At 32.7% G+C, this 17,449-nt stretch overlaps 3 protein-coding genes across 4 annotated transcripts in view; 1 reads left to right on the top strand and 2 right to left on the bottom strand.

Moving 5' to 3' along the window:
- The window catches only part of LOC105196122 (neurogenic locus notch homolog protein 1), a 28,482-nt gene extending 20,283 nt beyond the window's left edge, over positions 1–8,199 (bottom strand). Inside the window, exon 1 of one of the 2 annotated variants that reach the window (XM_026139549.2) lies at positions 8,041–8,199. The gene's annotated coding sequence lies outside the window, so the exon portion shown is untranslated. Of the gene's footprint in view, positions 1–6,296; positions 6,593–8,040 lie in introns of those variants that run through there. The other variant, XM_026139548.2, reaches the window with a different exon arrangement.
- Positions 8,200–8,988: 789 nt separating this feature from the next.
- On the top strand, positions 8,989–12,361 carry LOC120356827. The gene is made up of 4 exons (XM_039448763.1): positions 8,989–9,203; positions 9,295–9,447; positions 9,762–9,958; positions 10,487–12,361. Exons 2-4 carry the CDS (start codon positions 9,317–9,319, stop codon positions 11,380–11,382), a joined length of 1,224 nt encoding a protein of 407 aa, XP_039304697.1. The 5' UTR covers positions 8,989–9,203; positions 9,295–9,316; the 3' UTR covers positions 11,383–12,361.
- Positions 12,362–12,377: 16 nt separating this feature from the next.
- LOC120357664 lies at positions 12,378–13,842 on the bottom strand. Its single transcript, XM_039448768.1, has 2 exons — positions 13,320–13,842; positions 12,378–13,055 (listed from the first exon to the last, which is right to left on the bottom strand). Exons 1-2 carry the CDS (start codon positions 13,530–13,532, stop codon positions 12,414–12,416), a joined length of 855 nt encoding a protein of 284 aa, XP_039304702.1. The 5' UTR covers positions 13,533–13,842; the 3' UTR covers positions 12,378–12,413.
- Positions 13,843–17,449: the final 3,607 nt, after the last annotated feature.

Consider the following 17,449-nt stretch of genomic DNA (forward strand, 5'->3'; position numbering starts at 1 on the left):
ATCGATATGAACGCGATTCTCTTTGTTCGGATAATAATGTTTGAGAACATTTACACAGAATGTCTCTCTTAGTTGAAATTCTTGGCCTGATTTGGAATCGATTTTTCTTTGACGAAAATGTCAAGCGTTTATAACTGTTAAACTCTCAAATAATTACTCGCTAAAATGAGATTTGTGACGAACCAATTTTCAGGAAATAGTATAAATTATATTTTTTTTTAATTTCTAAAATAAACATTACTTTAACGAAGTTTCAAAATTCAAAATGTAATTAACAATAGCAAAATTTTTTAATTCAAAACTTTGTTATAAATACAAAAAAATATGATTAAAATTGAAAAATTCGTTAAACGATTATTTTTCTTAGTATTCCTGCTAAGGAAAAATCAAATTGGGCAAAAAAAATTATTGACGGAACTAATATCGCTAATTTTGTAAAGGCAGACGTATCTATATAAATCGACGTGAGCGGTAAGCGTTGTAGGCCGCACAGCCAACCGGTCGTTCCGATCTGATTAGCACGCTGATATAACATTCAATTTCCCACAGCAGGTTACTGATAGATTATACGGATACCTTTGGATGATGTGCGTTCCAGATCGCGTTTCCCGAATGCAAACGGCCGGAAGAGCAAACGCGCGATAGAACGGTTCGACGGACGAGTTATTTTTTGCCGCTGCAAATTTTTATTCAGATAGAACCGCACGGAAGTGTGTCATCTCTCTTCACAAAACTAAACTGTAATGAAAATTGTAACGGATGTCCAGAACCGGATTTTAAGTATTGCACGCATGGAGTCTAAATAAAGAAAACTTGTTAAAAGGATGCGAACGATATAATCCTTAAAAAAAATGCAGAAGACAGATTTTTTTAAAAGCCTGAAAAATAGTGCGATACATATCAATTAATCTTCTCGATTTGAATTAATTAAAATGGTGAAAATTATACTTTGAATATGTCCAATAATCTTGCATACTTCAATATATTTTTGGAATGCTAAATAACATAAAAGTGGAGCAACCGACCGGACTCTCAAGCGAGACTCAGGTTCGATTCTAGCTACTCCAAATACCATATAAAGAATATTGAGTGGAGATGCATTATTTAAGCTGTAAAAGAAATAAAAGCAGGAAACAAAAAAAGTATCATTCTAAAATAATATTATCGCAAGGTAAAATAATAAATCGGGGTCAGAGGGTATTTTGTCCAGAAACAAAAATTTAAACGATAAAGAGAAGAAAAAGAAGAGACTATATCATCACTCGATAGTGTTGGTTTTTTCAACATTGTTTCTTATATTCTTTCTTATAGTAAAAATCTGGATATTAACTTTAAGTAGATAGAACTTAATTTAATAGAACATGTGTGCGACAAAAGTGAATATACATATGAGTAACATACAAATATATGAAATTACTTGGTATTTAAAACAATGACTTGCACCTGGATTTCGGTTTTAAACAAAATCTTTTACAGAAATTAAATACGGTTAGTGTTGAAAGGATTACAATGCTTCTGTAAGGGATTACAATTGCGATTCGCAAGTTCTATGAGCATTCGAATGCGGCATACTTTTTTTCGCACAGAGCGTGCGAACTATCTTGTTTTATCGTCACGTAATCCCCGTGACGTAAACCAAAGTGCATACAAAATTGGGACGAACGCGCGAGTTGATGCGAGAAAAAGGAAACTTTTTCTGCTACACGAGATAAAAATCACTGCTAGCCTCGGTTGGCGCTGCTTCGAAACCGACGACCCATGGATTTCCACGTACGGACGCTTTCTCCCGCGGGACAAAACGCCCGGGAAATTCCCTCATTCGCCGGAGTCCTTTTTTCCAAAAACATCGTGATGTTCTGTAACATCGCATCACTACCAGCGGAGTTTGAAAACTCGACACTCTCTGCATTTCAAATCGTATGGAACGAGATTTTTGCATTAGACTTTGCATGCTAGATGCAGTGTCTGTCAAGTCGACCAAATCTTTTAAAATATGCGAGAATTAAAAAAAAAATTATTAAATTTTTAATGCTCGATTTTTCCGCACCTACGATAGTTATTTTCCAGATAATGATATCCAATAATTAATTAAAAATTCGTTTTCTTCACTGAAACTTCTAGTTATGTATCTATTACCGATAACTATTCTTCATACTGTACTAACTTTTGACATAAAATGTATTAAAAGTTTACTAGAAATTATCATATTCTCTGGGAGATATCTCACGGATAAAGTTATTCAGGAGTGAAGAAATTAGAGATAAGTTATCATTAGAAGAAAATTTGTTTCGCTTATTGCAGCACACACTTCAATACGAAAAGCATATAAACATTGAATTTCAGTATGACGTAGTTGAAAAAATTGAAGTAATCCTACTTGCACATTGATTTATCACATGCATATGTAATACATATTTCAACTCTTTAATGTTACATAAAATCTACGAAATAAAACGAAAGCTGTAGGGTAGATCGAAATAGAAAAGAGCACTTTCAATTTCGATTTCTATTTAATCGCCTTCAAAGCGGATCAACAAATCATATTTAAAATTTTCTATATTCGCAGCCGAGGCTGGAGAATAAAAGAAAAAAAAAAACGAGAGATATATAACGGGTATAGACCGTCCTCTCATGTCGGAAGTTACGAGCGCGCCGCTATTTTCCCCTCGCAACGCTATTGGAAATTCTTTGTGTGCTTTTGAAAGTAACGCGACGGGTGTTATCAGCCAGGCGACTACAAAGTACTGCAGATTGCTACAGAGGAGCGCAGAGAGAAGCGCATTGAAAAATTCTCTTTCGCCGAAATTTCGATACTTCATCTCGCCGATCGAAAACGTCATATCTTGTTATTCTCTTTGAACACAAGTCGCACGGACGATGTTCCACAGATTGTCAAGAAATGAGAGAGATTCGAATGCGCAAAGGTTGCATACTAATTAGATTTTCAATCAAATTAATGGCACTGGGAAATGAAACCTCGCCTGAATTTCGATATTCCGTCTTATTGATTGAAAATATCACATCTTGTTACTCTCTTTAAGAACGTACAAGATACTACTCAAAACATTAAGAAAATTATTAAAAAATTACAGATTGCATTGTTTTATATTACATTTGAAAGTAGTAGAAAAAAATTTCTATTTGACTAAAAAATTATTTCAATAAGAAGTAGACATGTGCTCTAATGAAAATATAATTAATAATGAAATAAGAAGTAGTGAAAAAATCAGATTTTTTTTATTTAACTACTTTAAATATTCAAGATGATTTCTGTAAAACTTTATTACAACGCTGACGTCAGTTCTGCAAGATAAAACATTTTATTTATTTATTTACAAAATAACTAAACAGACAATCACAATAAAACTTTGTATAAATCATTTCCAATACTCAAAGTACTTACACAAAAAATCAAGATTTTTTTCAAATGTAAGAAATAATTCAATTTTTAATAATAAATCAAGTAAATAAACTATAAAAATATAATTTTATTCACACAACTTTATATATATGTATAGATATAGTTTATTTGAAATGTTAGTATTAAACACATTTCCAAATTTTATTTTACAGAATGTATGTCCGATACATTCTTAAACAATTATATGAATAAAGGTATAGAATGTCAAAATGAGAAAAATGTGAACTGACAAAGATTGGCATTTTCGATCAAATTAATGGAATAAAACCGATAAAATTGGACTGCGATAATGTGAAATCTTTCATCTCGTCTAAGCGATCGCGGAACGTATGAGAACGTATTACGACACGTTCAGATGCATTGCAACGTATTTAATTTGGTTGCAGCGTATCAATGTTCGTAAGTTTGAGCGTGCCTGTGTTTTACACGGTCGAAAGTACCTCGGAACGTCGATGGAACGGGCACGCGTGAACAAAAAAAAAAAAAAGAAACTGCTTTCACGTCCGCGTTGCGCGGACGTTATACGAGGATGCCGCGGAAATAGAAAACGTTATACAACGCGGTAACAAACGGCGACCACGTCGCCGATTCGAGGCGAGGATTCCGCTATGCGACGACGCACGCTATTTGAAAATTCTTAGCGGTGCATCCTATGCGAATGCAGACACGCGAAGTGCACGGACAGAGCAGGGCAGGGCACGGCACGGCACGGTTCGGGAAAACGTGCGTTTACACGGGTATCGCATTCCTACGCTGCTTTAGAAAGTATATACGCGCGGTGACGAGTTACTCGGGGAATTAGTTAACTCGGGCACGGTACCGACTTGCGCAAATATTAAAAAAAAAATTTACGACACCCCCAGACGATTGCAGATAAATTGTAGTTTAGATCAGTTCGTTTTAATTCGATTAATCACATTATGCAGCTTTTACACAGCAAAGCTTAATTTGCGATTGATTGTAATCGACGAATTAACTCTCCGCGATACAATCGAAGGTAAGAAGGCCTAGACAAATTTTCAATTTTGAATTGTTCTACCTCAAATTCGAACACGTACAAAAAAAAAATTTAAAAAAGGTTTCGCGTCGAACAATTGTGAAATTGTACTCCGAAACGTTGGAAGAGACTACCAGAACTTTTACAGGGTTTTTAAAGCCTAAAAATCCTTTTCAAACACAATCAGATACAATCAGTGAGTGGTTGAACTAGAGAAGCGGCGAAAAAACGTTGGAAAGTTAAAAAACTAGTTTAATACAAAAGTAAAATTTATATTTTATACTTTTTTTCAGAGACGAGAAGACGAGTACATGAACGTACTTCTGTAGTCTGAAATTTCCATGAGTTGGATAAAGCACAGCTGACTACGTGCGTTAAAAAAAATAAACAGCAATAACCAAACATTGTAAAATATTGCTACAATGTTTCAGCAATATTGCAGCAACGATCAAACGTCCGCTTCAGAAATATTGATACATATATAATGGTGCAGCAACGTTAATACATTATATATGTTGCAACATTACGCATCAATATTTCTGAAGCGAGCATTTTACCATTGCTGCAATGTTACTAAAACATTGCAGCAACATGTTGCAATGTTTTTGCAAAGTTGTTCGGTATAGGATAATTCATAATATGGTATGGAAGAGTATGGAAATTGTGTGACGGAGGAATTCGCTTCGAGCGGCTATAAACAACCGAACTTCTCTTCGGAAGGCAATGCATATTATATACATGTTTTACGTGCAGAGTTTTACCGCAAAAATGCAGGAAATAATGTTTGATTACGATGTGCCGGTAACGGAGTAACGGCTGTAAAAAGTTTCGGTACCGTCACTTTCTATTTAAGCGTTGTTGAAGGAAGTTGGGGAGCACGAGGACGGAAATCGTTTCAATCCCGCGTTTCAATACGCGTTCAATCCCACCAGTTTAATAAATATATCAAAAGACGCAGAAGTTTCGCTTGTTTACTAGTTTCGCTTGTTTACTTAAACAACAAATAACTCTCGTAATTCTGCATTCCGGCTGTCGTTCCGTGAAAATATAAACGCTCGTAACCCGAACTTTTAGCAGCGCTCTGAATATCGAGGCTACGTTCTGGGAGCGCGATTTAACGCGTTGCACCGTTTAAAAAAAAAGGAAAAAAGAAGGAAAAGAGACTAAAGTTTCTCTGGTATTTCCATAGTATTATCTTCTTCTCTGTGGAATATGGATCCATTTAAGCCTCATTCTAATCGCGGCCTGGAAAGTATTCTCTGGGAGGGAAAAGAATTTCTCCGCGCTCATAAATAAATCAGCGAGCGTCTCGTGCGATGAGAAAGAAGGATTTTTCGCGTGTTGAGAATAAATCTCTGCTAGAAAGTCACCCGGCGCTTTGTAATTTTTTTACTGAAAAATCGACTCGTCTGTCACGGTCCCCGTGTAAAGCGTATCCAACAATCGATTAGCTCGGCGCAACAATATGTATTTTTGTTACGAGAAAAAATACAACCTGCAGCCTGATAGAGCTGCATCGGTAAACAATCAATCAATTTAGCTTGTTGCTTCTCACAAATCGTCCCGATAGCGTTTCGATTAATCCTGCAAAACGATTATCTCAGTAGTTTAATCCTTTATGTACATTTTTTCACGTGCAGAGAAAAGCACACGATTACTCTTCACTTTTCTATCAATTGAAAATAAACAAGTGACGGTGCATATACGGAATAGAAATGCAGAAAGAATTACATGAATAAAAAGTGAAAGAACTACGACGATAATTAAAATAGACGATAAAATTTACGCGCGCGCGACAGCACGTTCGAAAATTGAGAAACTACTCGTTATCAGAATCGTTCGCGATTTCACCCTCCGCGCGAGAAAGCCGGAACTCACCTCGCAGTCGTATCCGTTCCAGAGGACGACGCCGACGAGACCGGAACAACTCCCGTGCAAAACGTCCTCGCGGCGTTAAAACCCTCTCGCGTTTGCACCCCGCGCGAAAGGCCGTGCGCGGTGGCACCTGGTACGACGACGCGTCGCGACTGCGTTTCGTTTATTTACGAACGACGGGGCACACGGTGACGCCGCTCTCTCGTCAGGGTCCTCCGCGACGCGCACCTCTCTTTCTCTCTCACGTTCCTTCCGTTCAGTCCGCGCGGAACGACACCCGTATACTGATTCCCGGCTGGCCCGCCGCGCGCTCGGCGGCCTCGTATGATGACCCCCTTCTAGAATTCTACTGTCGGCGTACGACACGATCACCGCGGTCGGCGGCGGTGGTGGCAGGATCGAAATCGATCACGCGCTCACGAAATGAAGATTTTCGGCGCGGATGGGAGAGAACAATGATATATTTGCGCTCGAATCCGAGGACTGTTTGCGTCCTTGGCTTCGCGATTAACTTTCCGCTTTCATTACGATCGCGAATGTCTTTGGAAGGATGTATATGGAATATTTCTCAAGATATCCAGAAAGTTATGAAAAATTGCAGATTGTTTTGTATTGCATTTGAAAGTAGTAGAAAAAGATTAGCAATTTTCTATCTGCAGAAAAAATTATTTCAATAAGAAGTAGACATGTGATCTAATCTAATTAAAATATAATTAATATTGAAATAAAAAATAATAAAAAAATCTGAATTTAGTACTTTAAATATTCAAGATGATTTATGTAAAGCAATTTAAGTAATGCTAATAAAAACAGTAAAACGAGCAAAAATATGGATTTCAATATACGTAAAATCTCTGTAATTGTGTTAAATGTCAAATTAAAGAGATTTTACGTATATTGACATCCGAATTTTTGTTCGTTTTATTGACCTTATTAGGATTACTTAAATGGTTTTAAATTCATACGAGCCAATTTCACATTTAAATTGTTTTGATTTATGTCAAGTTTCATTGCGATGCAGAGATCAGTTTTGTAAAATTAATTATTTATTTACTATATAACTAAACAGACAATCACAATAAAACTTATAAATCATCTTGAATACTTGAAGTACTTATACAAAAAAAAATTGAGATTTTTTATAACGTAAAAAATAATTTATTTTTTACTAATAATAAAATAAATGAACTATAAAAATGTTATTAAATAAAAATATAATGTTGTTCACACAACTGTGTTTTATACACATCATAATCATATTTCATTATTTCATGCTTATATTATAATATTCATAATATAAATGAAAGCTGTGACTTGGAAAATGGATGTGATTGACAGCTTTGCAATTAGATCAAATATTATTAGATTTTTCCAATGTCGTATATAAATTGTACCAAATATTAAAAATGTACCAAAGTTTTTTGATATAATTGTATAAAATCTGTTAACACAGATTACAAAGAATTTTTTTTCAAATATAAAAATATTAAAAATCTTTATATTTTTTTCCTCTAAAAATTCCTCTGAATTTTTTATCCTTTAAAAAAAAAATCTGCCGTGATAATAACAAAATTTTTGGGAAAAATTCCACGAATCTGGCAACTCTGATCTATCTTCTTGTTTCACATTATATTAAAAAAAACCGTATTCGAAATTTTATCTGTTAGAAACAAATTCGTGATAACGACGCAAGCTAAATTCGCGTAACAAAATGCTTATTAGTCAGTTAGATTGTCATTGCACAAACCTCGAAATGCGCGGTATCCTGACCGCGACGCGGCCACGTCAATAATAAACGAGACGGATTAATCGATGCGAACGAATTATCCTGGAAAACCGTGCGCTTCGATGACATTTCACTTATACATCGAGAAAGGCGCTTCAACATCCGAGAAATTCATTAAGCTGCAGCTGAAAAAGAAATAAAGAAAAAAAGTTGAGAAGACGTCTGGATAATGTCCTTCTAGCTGGATTTTTAATCCGATTTTAATAGAAATATTGTAGTAATATAAAACTCGGTCAAAATTCTGGCTTCATAAAAAGAAAATTCTACGAACTGAAAAGTAAATTTTGCTCTTTGATATCATTTTAAAAACTTAATTCGTGTTTTAAATAATAAAGTTAAGTACATCTTCACTTTACACGAGAATATTCTTTCATAATTTAATAACAATTAAATAAAAAAAAAACCCTTTATTGTTTTAATCGTCATTAAATTATTCTGATTTGGGGAAAGATATTTCTTGATATCTCTTGATTTCAAATTAATTCCCACACACATAACAATTAATGTATTAATTACAAAGTTATCGATCGCTCATCGACGTTATGTTCTATGCAAACATCTTTCTTGTTGCCATGAGATTATTAGATGCGTACACGCCGTAAATTCCGCTTCGGCATTTCAGAAACTTAACTTTTTAAAAGTTAACTCGCTCCTTAAATAATAAACTCAGTTCAAGACTAGAAAAGATACTTTTATAATTTAATAATATTTAGAAATCATTTTAATTAACGTATTATATTGTTTCAATCATTATTAAAACGTTGTAATTTTAAGGGAAAGGTATGATTTCAAATTAATTCAATATTGCATTTATAGAGAACTATTTGAATATGAATCGAATCGAATACGATGAGATTTGATTAGATTCGAACTTAAATCTTTATGATTCATATCTAAATAGGATCGTTACACAAATTTTTTTTTTCTTTGAAACTTTTTTTTTATACTAAATTAGGGGTGGTAAATATGAATATGACATTAAAAACAAAATTTTATACTTTGGTAATTAATTATAATTTATTAAAAACGCTGGAAAATACGAATTTAAACCACGTGACTTAAACAAGTTCTGATTGGACGGCTGCATCGTGACGTCAAATGCTGGTAGACGATCGAGCCGAACGGTATGAGACTGACTGTGAACGTACCAAAATATCATCTTGTGTACGCAAGTTTTTGGAATTCTTGGCATATTACAAAATAAGTGATTTGCAGTGATTTGCAGTAATCGTGAATTATGGCACAGCCAGGTTTCGTTAAAGCTCAGTCGGATAATTTACCATGTGTGGATGTAGTAATGATTTCAAATTTCTTTGCTAACAACCCAACACTCAATATAGCTGAATCTCGAGGAGTTAAAATGCATAGGTATATGAATCTTTAAGTATTTGTTATATGAACATTCATCAATTATAACTATGTTTAGATTAATAATAGGAATTCGAACTGACAAAAATATAGGTTAATAAGATTATGTAAACGGTTAGTGCTAATAATTTTTACAATCTCCAGCTTATTCGATTTATATTTAGATTAATGTATAATGAAAAATCTATAGATTATTTTGTTAGAACAATGAATTCTAACCTTACTTTTTATTGCACCTGTCAAATAGCTCTGACATATTGTGCTCAATAATTTTTTAAACGTTTAAATATTATATGTATTATTTTATTTGTTAGAGCAAGTCAGGAAAGGTATGGTGACGAAGCAATTGGATATGTGGAGATATGTCGTCAAAAAAGAATGTGTACCATTCGTGCTAAAATATGCCCTGAACACAAAGTTCGTAACAAGGCATACGCAGTTGAATTAATAATTGATGAAAGACAAAATGAAATTAAAAGTGCACAATGCTTTGATTGTGCAGCTTCTTCAGGTGAGATTTACTTTTACTCAAAATTTGTCTAAAAATATTATATTAAAACTATATAAAACATAGTACTTGTTTGTTGCTCTAACATCATCGTAAAAGATTTTAGCTAGGCTGTGTAAAGAATGTAGATTTTATTACTGCATTAATTTATTATAATAACTGCTTTTTGCTAGAAACAAGTTATGATAATATAACATATTTTTATGAATATTATAAATAAGAGATATTTTTTTGAATAGTATAAATAATGATCTAGCCAACGACAAATATTAACTAAAATAGAAGTGAAACATTTGGCATTTCTATAATTTGAATAAAATAAAGAAATTTGTTATTAATTATTTTCGTGTTAATTATAACTATATATAAATAATTATTTTATATTATAACTAAATAAATAACGTTAAATAAATTTTAATATTTTTTATTTGAAATTATTGACAGTTTTTCAGGCGATGAAGAAGTGAACCAATCATTTTAAATTTTACTCATGTTATTATACAAGTTGCTCCAAATATATGATAATTTTAGGTGGTTGCAAGCACGCCATAGCATTTTTAATGTGGGCACATCGAAGAAGCGAAGAACCTGCTCCAACATCTATAGCATGTTATTGGAAGCGTCCCACAATGTCGTCAATAGGAACATCATTAAAATGTGTAACTGCGAAGGTGTTGAGTAGAAGCAAATATGAAGAATCTACAGTATTAAATACAAATTTTTTGGAAGATTTCATCGAAATAGCTAAAGCAAGAAAACTCGACAGTCAAATTACGCGTCATTTCATACATAATTACGACAATTCTTTAAAATCATTATCATTACATTTTCTTCTTTTAAAATATTGTAGCTGTAGTGATCGAGATAAAAGAAATGTTACTGACTTTTTACTTTTTGCAAAGCAACACATGAGCTTAAATTTGTGCATTGAAGCTGCGAAAGCTACAAAAGAACAAAGTTCCTGTTCGCTATGGTATGAACTACGCTATGGAAGAATTACAGCTTCGACCATATATGAAGCTACAAACTGTAAAACTACAAACGGTTCGTACGTTGAAAGAGTTATAGGTGCAGTAAAATTAATAGAGACTGAAGCGATGAGACGAGGAAGAAATCTTGAACGAGAAGTTTTACACGTAGTCGAGAAAAAGTTGGGGACGGAATTTTACCCAACTGGTTTAATATTGTTGCCTGATTACCTTATATTTGGAGCGTCTCCTGATTCTTATACGAAAGATTACATCGTCGAGGTTAAATGCCCGTTAACCGAAAAATCTGAAGACAGATATATATGTAAGAATGGATCAATAGCAAAGAAGTTTTATTCCCAAATGCAAATTCAAATGATGTTTGCCAATCGAACTAAAGGTTTATTTTGCGTGGCGAAATTTGATTTTGAGACATCCAAAGAAGTGAAACTTGTATAGGTGGATTATGATTCCGATTACACTAAAAATATAATATCCAATTCATCAAAATTCTGGGAAAAAAATATTTTTCCATTACTTTTAGAATCTGTACAAAAATAGAAAAGAAAACATGTAATCAAATATAAAAGAATGTATTGAAAAATATCATTTCGAGCAAGATATATGCTAGTTGGGAATAAAATAATTAAAATATTGCGTTACAAAACTCATTTTAATATTTTCTTCTTACTGATTTATAATTGATTGTTGTAAATTAATAAGTGCTGCTGCAATAATAATAATATTATCAGTTTTACTAATGGCTTCATGATGAATGCAGGAATGAGGTTGAAGAAAATTAAATTCTCTCAATCTTCTTATTACTCGTTCAATATGTATTCGTAAACTTGCAATCCTTTTAGTTTGCATCACTTCTGCTTTTGATAGTTTAACAGAACTCGCAACGCTGGGAGGTCTAATCAATACACATTCCTTTTGTGTTATTAAATGCTCGATATGTTTAAATCCACGGTCTGCCATAATTCCGCATCCCGGAGGTATTACATCTAAGTAGCCACAATTTTCCACGATAAACGCGTCTGTTGTTCTTCCTCCATAACCGCAAGAAATATAATTGATCATTCCATCTGGCGTAGAAGATATTAAATATTTTAAAGTATTGCATTTTTTGTAATCTGACCACGTTAGAGCTTGATATACTGCATTAGAAGGTTTTTGAATTTCTATTTCTAGACAATCAATTATAGACTGTACATTACTATATCTTGCTCGAAATGGTATAGGAAGTAAAAACTGTATAGTATCCTTTTTTGGCCAAAAAATAAGAGACCTTAAACAATTTGCTATTAATGGAACAGACTTATTAAAAATTCTATTTGCATGACTAGCAGACATGCCAAATTCATCGCCTAAACGAGAAAACGTATCATTCATTTTAATTTTAGTTAATGTTAAATATATGTCTGTATAAATTAAACCTGTCTTGTTGTGCAAAAGATCTATGACATATAAAAACTGCTCTGGAATACCTATATACATTTTAGGTTTTTTTTTATAATGGAAAGCTTCAACTCTCTCGTAATATTGTCTGATTCTGTTTTGTGCGTTTTTAATTCTTCACTCGTGTATTCTTTCGAAGGAAAATATTCATCGGTACTCTTCAAAGTATCCTCACTTATCGATGTAATATTATCGATAGTATCATCAGTAATATTACTGCTGGATTTATCAATACCACTTTTTTCTGCATTTATATTTTGTTTAATAGGAGAACAGGCCATGTCTTTACTTATAGGTTTGCAAAGAATAGCTTTACTTCTGAAACGTGGCTTTGCTTGTATACCAACATCTTTAAATCGTATTTCGAAATTATCCCTCTCATCAATATCCATACTTTCTTGTATTAAAGCATCATCAGTAGCATCCATCACTGTTTGTATAGAACATCCTGCATCTATTTCATTAGCCATTGTTTTCTCTGATACTTCCTTTTCCATATCCTGCAAAGTTTGTATTCTTTTCCGTTTTGCAGCTCCCGGTTTCATATCAGCTTTATCACTTGTATTCTGTCTATCCTGACAATCAAAAATATGTGGAACCGTGTCTTTTTTCAATTGAATTCGTCCTCCCATTATTTTAAATCTACAATAATTGTCTATGTCTTCCTGTAACTAATATGTAATAAATATGTAAAAAATACAAAAAAGTATTTTTATATTGAATTAAAATTTATTTATATTTATTGATTTAATAAAGTAAGAATACATTTAAGTAAATATTTAAAGGCATTCTTATTTAATTTAATATAACACAAAAAATTAAATGTAATGTTCAACTAATTGAATATACAAAATATGTTCTTTATAAATATAATTTTGATTATGTATATTATTATTATGTATATTCTATATAAATCATGAATATATCATAATTACGTTAAAATGATCTTCACAGCAGAACAAACAACTTGTTGGTGGATTCGTCACATCATCACGTCTAGCCATTCTCATCCATGTTTTTCGACGTTTTATATCACGTGGCACTGTTAAAAATATTTTATTCGGTGTTTTGATACTTGTATTAGTACACTTAGGTACAAAACACCACTTATACGACTCTTTTTTTGAATTGGTAGCAATATTTTCCATATTCGGCCAACTAAATGTATCCTTCGTGTGTGCTGTACGGTCGTAGCCTGCGTGCGTACCAGCATATGACGTCACGTAGCAAGCGCGCGAAGAAGGTACCGTTTCAAACGGTCTTAATTTTCATTTTATTATAACTCAGTCAATTATTAATATTTTTGAAAAAAATTTGTTTTCTACAATTTGTTACGGAAAAGTCTTTTAGATAATAAAATATAATTTTTTTACGCAACGACCCTATTATTCAAAAATTTTTCGAATCCAAGAGGTTTTAATATAAATCAGATATATTGATATTTATTCTTATAAAATCGAATTTAAATGACTTCGTATCATATAATAAATTATTTTTTCTGTAATAGAAATCTTTTGTTATTATCTATTAATATCTTACAATTTATTATAATATATGTATACTAATATATTAATATTTAGTCAACCAATAATTATACCGTCAATTAAAAGTTAAGTTTCAACGATTCAATTATTAAATTGAATCGTTGAAACATAACTTTTAATCAGTGTTAAAAAATCCTGATTTGCATATTTAGCGCAAATAATAATTAATGTGTCAATTAAAGATACTGATCGCTCATAGACATTAGGAGAAAAAGCTGGAGTTAAAAGTAATATTGGTAATTACTTGTAACATTCACATAAAAAATGTTATAAACAAGATATAAAAGCGTAAAGTAATAGAAGTTTGTTATGGCAGCCATTATCAATTTCTATCCCTTTTTTATGTTTACTTTTATCTTGCTCATAACATTTTTTATATATCGTAAATGTTACAATTTACATTCAACTTCAGTCTATATGTTCTACGAAAAAGATGCAAATATCTTCTTTGTTGCAACAAGATTGTCAGATCGATGCGTTGCACCAACTTCCCGCTACGCCTCTTTTCTCTCTCTCTCTCTCTCTCTCTCTTTTTGATTCGCCAAATAAATTATCGGTGTGCTTAATTCAAGCGCGTTGAAAATTAACGCAATCTCGACTCCGATAGGCGAGGAATTTGTGTGCGACCTGCTTGTTCACCTTTACGGTATTCGCGGTACTTTTGGCAGAATCGCGCCGCGTTGCGCGTCGACGCGGAAACTTGCGCGCTTTCGCGCTTCTTTCTCTCCATGTTTTCGCACGCGTTGAAATGTCACGGATTAAACGCGATTTTTATACATGTCCAACGTTCCCAGCACTCGATCGCGATTTCTATGTATCGACAATTGAGCACGATTGAACCGTCCGCAAGATTAATTGCAAAAACATTGATCGCGCGGATATATAATAAATGCTCATTCACGTCATTTAATTAAGGTCGAATGCAAATTCGAATTTGCATAAAAATTTCTTTGCCACTAAAATACATATAATATTCGATGCAACGTGGCAATTATAACAGAGTGCACATGGAAAAAACAATTTTACTACAGCATTTAAAAATTTTACAGCTAGATACAGATCAGAAAACAATTTTATGTTGGGCTATCAAAAGTAATTAGGACACATGATAATGTTGTAGACAATGCTGCAAGCAGTTTTGATATTCTAGCAATCAAGTTACATATTCAATACAATATTTTAAATGGTTAAACATAATTATCTTCAAATTTATATTCCGGCAAAATTGTTCCGTGCATGAAAAGAACAGTTTTATTGAAATATTCAAAATTTTTTGCTAGATAAGATTAAAAATAATTTTTTTAGATCATCAAAATAATTATGGAAAGCTTAAGCATGATGAGTAAAAAAAAAGGCTAGAAAAAGTTTTGATATTCTAGTAATCAATTTGAGTGTCCAACGCAATTATTTAGATCCTAATTAAATTATTTTTAGATTTATATCAAGCTAAATTTTTAAATACTTTAGTAAAACCGTTCTGCGTTTTTTAAAAAATAATTTTGAAAACAATTAAAATAGTAAAAGATATTAATTAAAAGGATCTTTATAAAAATTATTAATGACATATATTTCTGCCTTTAATTATAATTAATAAATATATAAGATCGCGTGACGTGTGTAACATACTTAAAATCGAGAAAAGGCCAACAACAGTCGTAACGGATCTTAGTGCTCAAATAATTCATATGTGATTTTATACACATTTTCTAGTTCTTCGAATTACGCGCCGTTACTTGAAATGCAACTCTTAAATTGATACAGGAGAGCTAGAAATATCACAATATTAAATTGATAATCAATTTAATAATACTGATACTAACAAACATCTATAAGATGTTTTCAATCCCGAATAACTAAAACATTTATTAGAAAAACAATATTTCTATTTATAAAGGAAAATAAAAAATATCTATGCCATATGGACGAAACGTGTTTAAAAAAAGAAAACATTTATTTTTAAAAGGTATATAAAATTAAAAGCGTCCAATATAACAATATCTAATAGATAATAATGTGACACAGTAACTTTACTCTGCAGCACTCATCTATGTATGAATAAATAGACGAACAATTTTGGGAGAAATTTGTTAAAAAACGATCTTTATAAATTGAGGACAGATTTTTTAAATCGATTTATGACTCCGAATCCGTGTCGGTCCGCGATATTTCCATGTGAATCACATTCAAAGTGAATCTAGGTCGAAAAAAGCCGTTGTTATAAAAATGAATATTGGTGATTCTCGACCGGAAGTTGAATGTACGGCATTGTATTCACACGTTGTTTCGTTTTATTGCCTACGAGAGAGTATCCAGTCGAAGGTACAGAGTACGTCACGTCGACAGCAAGGGAAAAGAATTTTTCAACGATGTCGGAGCGTTGGTCTCGGGACGTTGAATTCATGTAGGCGGTGGAAACGCGAGGAATGCTAGAGAATGAGCGTTTTACAGCCGGGAAAGAGGAACGCAATGGAGAAGGTAGGGGAATCGTCCGCAACGAGAATCGTGCACTTCCTAGGTGCTCGGGCCCAAGCCGGAGTATGAGAGCGCGCGTGGCACCGAATGCTCGTCGTCGAGAGAGGTGAGGCCCAGTGACCGACATTCCCCTCACTCCTGATCCTTCCACTGATCCTCCGCCCGGATCTTGCGGCGACCCGAGTATCGCGAGCAGCCGGAACCCGCGCGGGCTCGTCGCCCTGAATTTCCGTTTAATATAAGCCGTTCGAGTATGTCACGCGTAAAATGTATTCGATATTATAGCGGCTTACAAACTGATCGAATCGTATAGATGTCACGAATTTTTTTTGTGAAAATTCATGAACCAAGATAGCTATAGCAAGATCGTGGGTATGTATTTCTACGTTATATTGAAAGGCTTTCATTTTATTGTATTATATTCATATCCAAGTTGAATTGAGATTGGAAGAAAATGGAATAAAAAACAAACAAAGAAGAATGAAAAAATACTGAACGACGATTATTAATTACTATTAACTTTGAAATTTTTTATACAAGTTCTAATATATATGTTCCAGTATTTAAATAATGTTTTATTTTCAATAAGATGTAAAAGCGCAAGTCTTAATGGAATAAACAAATAAAAAATAAATAAACATAAATTTTCTAAATAACGATTATTAATTACTATCAATTTTATACTTTTTTATATGTGTTTCATATTTAAACAGAATTTCATTTCGAAGACGTAAGCGAATTTGAAGTAAAACTGATCAGAAAACCGATTAAACGCAATGGCAATGTATATTATATATAAAAAAAAACTTACTATTCGATTCGATAAGGTTCCCATTTTCTCATCGCAGTCATATTCCATTAAGACATCAAAATAAGAAAAAAAAATAATTGTACTATACGCCAAAATAAATTAGTTTCTTTGTATATACGCATTCAATAAAATATATCAAAAACTTCTTTCTTATTATTTTTGTTATTATTAATGTTTCTGTTTTATTATTTTGTGTATGATGTTTTGAGACGTTTTACACTTTACAGCATTACGCTGT

The sequence above is a fragment of the Solenopsis invicta genome, chromosome 4 (genome assembly GCF_016802725.1).
Source record: "Solenopsis invicta isolate M01_SB chromosome 4, UNIL_Sinv_3.0, whole genome shotgun sequence".
In the NCBI taxonomy this organism is placed as follows: domain Eukaryota; kingdom Metazoa; phylum Arthropoda; class Insecta; order Hymenoptera; family Formicidae; genus Solenopsis; species Solenopsis invicta.

Coding starts and splice junctions, on each gene's coding strand:
- LOC120356827 (XM_039448763.1), top strand. CDS start 9,317: ATGGCACAGCCAGGTTTCGTTAAAGCTCAGTCGGATAATTTACCATGT. Junction 9,448..9,761: donor CGAGGAGTTAAAATGCATAG/GTATATGAATCT, acceptor TTTATTTGTTAG/AGCAAGTCAGGAAAGGTATG. Junction 9,959..10,486: donor TGATTGTGCAGCTTCTTCAG/GTGAGATTTACT, acceptor TGATAATTTTAG/GTGGTTGCAAGCACGCCATA.
- LOC120357664 (XM_039448768.1), bottom strand. CDS start 13,532: ATGGAAAATATTGCTACCAATTCAAAAAAAGAGTCGTATAAGTGGTGT. Junction 13,056..13,319: donor GCTGTGAAGATCATTTTAAC/GTAATTATGATA, acceptor ATTACATATTAG/TTACAGGAAGACATAGACAA.